This window comes from Armigeres subalbatus, unplaced genomic scaffold (assembly GCF_024139115.2).
Source record: "Armigeres subalbatus isolate Guangzhou_Male unplaced genomic scaffold, GZ_Asu_2 Contig1974, whole genome shotgun sequence".
NCBI lineage: Eukaryota > Metazoa > Arthropoda > Insecta > Diptera > Culicidae > Armigeres > Armigeres subalbatus.
The window spans coordinates 113,838-121,227 of record NW_026942808.1 but is presented as its reverse complement, the minus strand read 5'-3'; the positions used below and the strand labels follow the sequence as shown (position 1 = coordinate 121,227).

Genomic DNA, 7,390 nt, shown 5'->3' with positions numbered 1-7,390 from the left:
TGGCGCGGATGACAACGTTACCGGCGGATGATCAAATGACAGCAGTTCAAGACCCGATTTAGGAAAATGTTCATTGGAGATCTTACTGATGTTACCTTCTATGCGTTATTATTTTCGAAGAATTCACATGTAGCTGAATTGAGGCTTAGTAAAATGCTTATTAAAGGTTTAACGAATCAGTTAATAAAGTTGTTTTTCAAAATGAGATGTTGTAGTTGTATAACTTCGCCAAAATTGTGTGAACAAAGCTTGAACAGAAGTTGTGATAAGAAATAGTACAGACATTATTCAACACAGCGCTGAATTAAATCATCACACTGATGTTAGTTCAACTAGTGAATGTCTGTTGGGTAGTTAGGTCCTCTTGAAAAGTTAAGCGAGCATTCAATTAATAACTGAGGAAATGCTAATAGAATACAAACTTGAAAAGCAGGTAAAGTTCCAATTGGAATGTAGATCCATTGAAGAAGAAATTTTCTTCTATTTATTTGAAAGCTTGAATTACATTAATTCATTTCCATGTTTCTTACATATTTCAGGTAGCAGGTGTTGAAAATAAACTTGTTTTAATGAACTAATTAGACTTCTAACGTATTCTTCATTGAACTGAATTTCCAAAACAATGAAATCATTCTCGTACTTCGAATAAACGATAAAATCACAAGTAACACAACCTAATACATACATACTTAACTGAATTTGTGCGTAGTACTTATGATTCTTATTTAATTCAAAACCTGACTCTCGCTGCTTAATATACAACTTAGTTGCTTTACAATTTTCTAACATCCACTCCAAACCATGTTCTTTACCAGACATGGGGCATTTAATCTCAATTAAAATATTACAGCAAGTATCGACGCCATCTGGACTTACGCCAATCCATGGTTCTGTCACGCAAACTACAAAGCCACATTTTTTCACTAATGGATTTCGTTTTATTCTGTAGCATTCGAGTGCTGATTCCTCTGTTTCCGTAATCTAAAGCTTTTGATCGGATCAGCTTCGGGTTCAGATAAAGATTTGTCTTCCTTGGCCAATCTGTATTCTTATTACGGGTGTATGTAAAAAGGTCGTAACAAGAGCTTGCAGTGATTCTTATTGAGCGATGTAAATACCAAGCATCATTACGCTGTTCTTTAGTTTCTTCGGCAATATCCAATATCGACTACACATTTTTAAGAACATTGGTCTCATAAAATTGCTTGTAATTTTCCTCCAGCAGCCATTCAATATTGCAGATTTGTTGGACATCAAGTATCATGCCGTACAACTCATTGCGTGATACATACTCGCCGTAATTCATTTGCGACAGAGGACCAGCTATGGGCAGTGGTGCACTCAATTCTCTCCCATCGATGTGTTTCTGGATCGCTGAATTCGGAGATGCTATGTACAAAAAAAATCATGTTATGGAAGTTCAACTTCATTACTTCACTAGTTTATTACCTTTCAAAATTCGGTCGAAGGCCTGCTGCAGCTCTTGCTTATTTAATGTATCAACCGGAGTAACGACTGGGTGCTGTCGAATACAACACAATTGCATCGGTGGTTTTGCGTGCCATTGGATGATTTCAGCTCTACTCCTACCCCAAGCTTGTCGGGAATCCGTGCACGTCATAAATTCAACCGATCTGAATCTGAAATCATTAGATTTTAAAATCTCAGAAAATATTTTTATCGTTCATGTCAATATTTACTGGCACAGGTGCAGAAGACAAGCAATATTATGCTTGCATCGGGACGTTCCAGCCTTGCAGGAACAGCACAGTGACCATTTGCGGTAGTCTGAACCGATCTTCAAACGTAGCTCATGCGGAACATCTGCTGAGTGAGAGCTCTGTAGCACATATGCCGTCAACCCCAGATAATCCTGCAATTTTTTTGTGTAGCCTATGCAAACGACTTACTATAAATTCAATTGTAATGTAAAATTTGTTCGAGAAAAAAATCGATTTTTTATGTAAAGATACCATAACAACTCCCATTTTCTATTGTAAAACTGTCATTTACAATAGGCTCTATGGTGTGAAACAATATTCTTCAATGTTATTCTATTGTGAGGCAGAATAGGGTTACTGTTAAATTTCTATTGTAATTCTTTTGGGATTTTTATTAGGGATACTAATCGATTAATCGGGATTTTACGACATCTCTAGTCACTCCCCCTGCGAAAAACACGGATGACTTTGTCAAAACTTGTGGCAACGCAACACTGCAAGAAGTTCATCCACACTCACATTCGATGTTCATCCGCAGTTTGTTTTGGCATGTGTGAAGAGGTTATCTGAAAACTTCCTCTGACGAAAATCGCTTCTTTCTACCTTACGAAGATAAGTATAAATAAAATAAAATCACTGTCGGAGATATCCGGAGTACGCCACAGTAGATAAGCGCATCCTTTCCCGGACCAAGAGAATGGTATTCTACTTCACGAGCAATGTTGTTCAACCGCCGGTGACCCTCTTCATGGGGATTGATAAGTACGAAAGTGAGTATAATATTTTTCATGTAAGGGAGTTGTTATCGTCACTAGTATTTATGTAAATAAATTGATAAATAACTATTTTAGACGAAGAGCTAATCAAATGGGGCTGGCCGGAAGACGTTTGGTTCCATGTGGACAAAATGTCCTCAGCGCACGTATATCTTCGACTGGCACCGGTAAGTCAAAGTTTAACTCCTGGACGAAATCTGTTCACGATGAATTCTTTGATAGGGGCAATCATTGGACGATGTGCCGGCGACCGTACTCGAGGATGCTTGTCAGCTAGTCAAAGCTAACAGTATTAATGGCAATAAAATGAATAACATTGACGTCGTTTACACGATGTGGGAAAATCTTAAGAAAACGCCGGCTATGGAAGTGGGTCAGGTGTCGTTCCACAAAGATAAAGACGTTCGCAAAATGCGCGTCGAGAAGCGAGTCAATGAAATCGTGAACCGGCTAAACAAAACGAAGCGAGAGGAACATCCGGACTTCCGGGCGGAACGTGAGAAGCGAGACGCCGAAGAACGAGCGGACAAAAAGCGTGCGGCCCGGGAGGTACGTGAGAAGGAAAAGGAAGAGGAGAAACGACGAAAGGAAGAAGCGGAAATGAGGAGCTACAACTCGCTGATGAAGTCGGAGAACATGACCAGCAACTACGATGCAGGGAATGATTCGGATGAGTTCATGTGAACGATGGCCAACTGGCAACTGATGTTGGTGGGAAGGATTATAAATTATTATCGTAAACTTTTTTTCAACCTGTACGCGACTAAGTACATTTGAATGGGAACTGTATCAAACTCAAATAACGACAATTACCTTACAGTCGAAAAATACTAATAAATATGAATGCCGAAGAATAAAATTCAAAGTTGAATATTAACTGCAGCTAATGCATCCACAATCCATTGGGGTATTTGTTCATCTGAGAAACGTTCCTTCATGTAGGATTCGACAAATTGTGGGAAGGTGTCGGCTTTTATATGCTCTCGCATTTCGTTCATCAGTTTGAGCTAAAACGATAAAAAATAAAATTGTTCAAAAGCGACGTAGAATCCCTACATATTGCTATTTAATCAAATGTTCTAACATATCAGTCTTTTCCCTAACCTGATCAGGATGAGCAACACATTACGCACATAGGTGTTCGATTCATATACACACTAAACAAAGCCCTTGTGGTTGATCGACTAAACCCACTAAACCGGGATAATAAAAAGGGATTTTTTTTGTCTTTCTTATAGAGACTTGCAGCACGAGACTGACACGTCTCTATCCAGAGAGATTGGTTATAGCGCTGCACTGAACGATTACCAAATTTTGAAGATTGCAATCAAGATCACACTGCTTAACGCCACTTACAAGGTATTAACTACCCCTATTCGCATAAGCGCCCCATGTCAGTTTTCTTCAACTTGAGAAATATGCCGTTGAACTTTTCAAACTCGTTTTACATGGAGAAACAAAAAAAAATCTAATAAATCGATAAAACCAACAATCTTTCTGAAAATTTGGCATGATATTCTTTATCTGTATACATACATTGCTATGGAACTATTAAATAGACCATAATTACATTTATGTTTTGTGCGAGAGTGTATCAAAATCTAGAATGTGAATCGGAGGCGAGCCAGCCTGGGGCTGCAAGTCTCCTTAATAAAGCTAATAAAGCTAATAAAAAAAATAGAATGTGACTGTTATGCGAATAAATAGCAAGATGGGATAACACAAGTGGGTTTTGATTTTCAAATTTCTTGAACAAAGCCTATTATGTGCTATTATTTTATGAGTTTTTCTTAAAGATAAGTTCATTTTAAGCTTATTTCTGAAATAAAATTAAAATCGTCAAAAATCGACATGCGACTCTTATGCGAATCGCGGCAGTTAATTTCATGAAAGCTCGTAAAGCACTAGCGAATATGTCTAACAAACCCAGATTAATCCACCTAGCGATAATTCAAGCTCTATCTGGAATAAGAACGAATGTCGCAAGAGAGGATTATCTTCGTCGACTTCCCCTCATTTAAATAAAAGTGACAAGCAGTAAATATAAATGACAAGCAGCGGATTTCTATGCGGTTTATAACCTCAGAACGATAGAAAACAATGCGTACTTGCATTCTGAGGTGGTAAACTGCATAGAAATCCTCTGCTTGTCACTTTTATTCAAAGGAGGGGAAGTCGACGAAGAGAATTCTCTCTTGCGACATTCGCCCTTTTACCAGATAGAGCTTGAATTATGCCTTTCTCGTGTATTATAAAAATAGTGTTATGGCCATGGCCTTCTTCTTCATTGGCATTCATTAAGCACTTCCACAGTTATTAACTACAAGGTTTCTAAGCCAAGTTACCATTTATGCATGTGTATACCATAAGGATAAGAATAACATGATGATACTTTCATGCCAGGGAAGTCGAGACAATTACAAAACCAAAACTGCAAGCCTCAAAAGCAACGGAAAAAGTAGACGAGAGATGATAACACTCTAAAATGATTCAGAGATAATATCAAATAGGAATGAAAGTGTCTCATGTGATCCATCTACAAAGCGATCGTCTATTGATTTTTACCTTTCTGCGTGCTTCCTAAAAAGTTCTCTCCAGAGCCGAAAGCTCTATCGAATTTACTCACCTGAAATGCAACATTGTGAATACTAATAATGCTGCAAGCAACCGGTTCTATCGTTACGATGTGATGCAAATACGACCGAGTGTAACTTTTGCACGTCGAACAGTCGCACGTCTCATCGATAGGTCTCATATCGGTTTTGAAGCTCTGCTGCTTCAAATTCATTTGTCCTCGTCGCGTCAAGGCACATCCAAATCTTGCCGTTCTAGTCGGGTAAACACAATCGAACATATCGATTCCCAGTGCCACACAAACAACCAAATCCGCGGCAAACCCAACGCCCATCAGATAGCGAGGTTTGTTCTCCGGTAAAAGATCCGTGCACAGATGCACCGTCTTCCAAAACTCATCCTTACTTTCACCGCCACTCAGCCCCCCTACAGCGTATCCTCGTGTATTTCTTTTGGCCAATTCTGCCGCGCAAATCTTCCTCAATTCAGGCTGCAGCCCCCCCTGCACAATTGGAAAAATGCTTTGCTCGTCGTCCCTTGCATGGGCCGATATGCTTCGATCCAGCCAGCGAATCGTCCTGTGCATCGCTTCCTCCACTCTTGGCCCGGTGGTTGTAGTCTTCACCACATCGTCCAACTGCATCATTATATCCGCTCCGATAGCGTTCTGGATCTCCATCGACCGCTCCGGAGTTAGCATGGATTGGCTCTTGTCGTACGGCGATTCAAATTTTACCCCTTCTTCGGTTATCTCCGCCAGCTGCAACAGTGAAACCATTTGGAAACCGCCAGAATCGGTCAGCAGCGCCTTTGGCCATCCCATGAACTTATGCAACCCGCCAACTTTTTTCAGCACCTCCGTTCCAGGACGCATCCCTAGATGGTAGGTGTTCCCTAGCATTATCTGACACCCCAGATCAAGTATCTGATCCGGCAGTAATCCTTTCAAGGTACCCTGAAATAAAAGCTCATTCCAAATTAAACTTTTCCCTATCTCATTGCGCAAATGTACTCACCTGCGTTCCAACCGGCATAAACACCGGTGTATCAACATCACTGTGCCTCAAGCTCATCACACCGACGCGGGCTTTCGTTGTTGAACATTTGGCTTCCACTCGATACCGAAGCGGCGGATCACCATCTGGTTGACTTGCACTGGCCATAATTGTTGTTGTCTCACAATTCGTTGCGACGATTTTCCGAACTTGCTGGGATTGAAGAAACAACACACTACGCAGGAGCAGCGTTCGCATCCTTTGCGTAGAGCGCAAAAACAGATGTTACCGGCTCGGCTTTTGGCTTTGAGGGACTTTCGATTCGGGACAAAATGAATCAACACGTGCGCGACGCCGCACACTTCCCCACACCACGTTCATTCCTGAACCCCTGTGTAAAATAGATAGAATGTCAAAATGTATCTGCACCAGTGATGCCGGATGTCTTCAAATCAAATCAATTTGAAGACATATACACGCTTAGTTCAGTTCACCCAAATATGGGTGAAGAGTACCTACACTCAGAAATTAAAGAAACCGGCAATAGAATAAAATCTATACTATTTGCTTATTTATGAGATTTATTCATTGCTTAGTATATCATGTATACTATCATAGAATAAAAACTAAACTAACACCGATTAACGCAAAAGTATTTGCTCCAATGTATAAGTTGTTGTCAGTTTGCCTCTAGTTTATGAGAAAAACAGTTGTCGATCAGAAAATTTAAAAATAATGCTTATTAAATGAATTTAATTAATTGAACTACATATATCAGGAATAACGAAAACAACATGAAAGGTAAGTTATTGTAAAGAAATATTATCACACTATTCTACTATTTATTCGTATTCCGCAAAACATAACTTTTTTTTACTTTCTAGGCAACGCTGGAAGATTGATATCACAGCCTCCGCGAGTTAAACAATCGGAAGCGAAAACCAACTTTGCAGGGTTTGTCTTGCATTCTTGCAACGTATCACATAGATGGTAGGAAAATGTGCCTCAGATCTCGGAGTGCGGCGGATTATGGTGATTTCAACGAACGTGGCAGATTATGGCCACTGTAAGTAACAAAAATGTGTTGATGCGCTCGACGTTTCGATTGTGTTTGTTGTATGTTGAAATTGTATTTAAAAATATGTAAACACGAAATAAAGCTTATGTAGAAGATCATATTCACCATTTCCTTTCATTTCCTCAAAGTGAAACAAAACAACTGATCAATACAGAATCCACCTAAAATTTCAGCCGAATGACGTAAAACTAATGTTGATTAAAGCCGGTTTATACTATACTCTCAATAAGTCAAAGTTATACTAAC

General features: G+C 39.6%; 2 protein-coding genes across 2 annotated transcripts; one reads left to right on the top strand and one right to left on the bottom strand.

Annotated features, from left to right (window-relative positions):
• The first annotated feature begins 2,239 nt into the window (after window positions 1-2,239).
• Window positions 2,240-3,395, top strand: LOC134203568 (coiled-coil domain-containing protein 25-like). The gene is made up of 3 exons (XM_062678420.1): window positions 2,240-2,491; window positions 2,573-2,664; window positions 2,720-3,395. Exons 1-3 carry the CDS (start codon window positions 2,419-2,421, stop codon window positions 3,179-3,181), a joined length of 627 nt encoding a protein of 208 aa, XP_062534404.1. The 5' UTR covers window positions 2,240-2,418; the 3' UTR covers window positions 3,182-3,395.
• Window positions 3,206-6,419, bottom strand: LOC134203567 (queuine tRNA-ribosyltransferase catalytic subunit-like). The gene is made up of 3 exons (XM_062678419.1): window positions 6,088-6,419; window positions 5,124-6,026; window positions 3,206-3,504 (listed from the first exon to the last, which is right to left on the bottom strand). Exons 1-3 carry the CDS (start codon window positions 6,322-6,324, stop codon window positions 3,358-3,360), a joined length of 1,287 nt encoding a protein of 428 aa, XP_062534403.1. The 5' UTR covers window positions 6,325-6,419; the 3' UTR covers window positions 3,206-3,357.
• Window positions 6,420-7,390: the final 971 nt, after the last annotated feature.

Coding starts and splice junctions, on each gene's coding strand:
- LOC134203568 (XM_062678420.1), top strand. CDS start 2,419: ATGGTATTCTACTTCACGAGCAATGTTGTTCAACCGCCGGTGACCCTC. Junction 2,492..2,572: donor GGGGATTGATAAGTACGAAA/GTGAGTATAATA, acceptor TAACTATTTTAG/ACGAAGAGCTAATCAAATGG. Junction 2,665..2,719: donor TATATCTTCGACTGGCACCG/GTAAGTCAAAGT, acceptor ATTCTTTGATAG/GGGCAATCATTGGACGATGT.
- LOC134203567 (XM_062678419.1), bottom strand. CDS start 6,324: ATGCGAACGCTGCTCCTGCGTAGTGTGTTGTTTCTTCAATCCCAGCAA. Junction 6,027..6,087: donor TTATGCCGGTTGGAACGCAG/GTGAGTACATTT, acceptor CTTTTATTTCAG/GGTACCTTGAAAGGATTACT. Junction 3,505..5,123: donor TTCACAATGTTGCATTTCAG/GTGAGTAAATTC, acceptor TTATCGTTTTAG/CTCAAACTGATGAACGAAAT.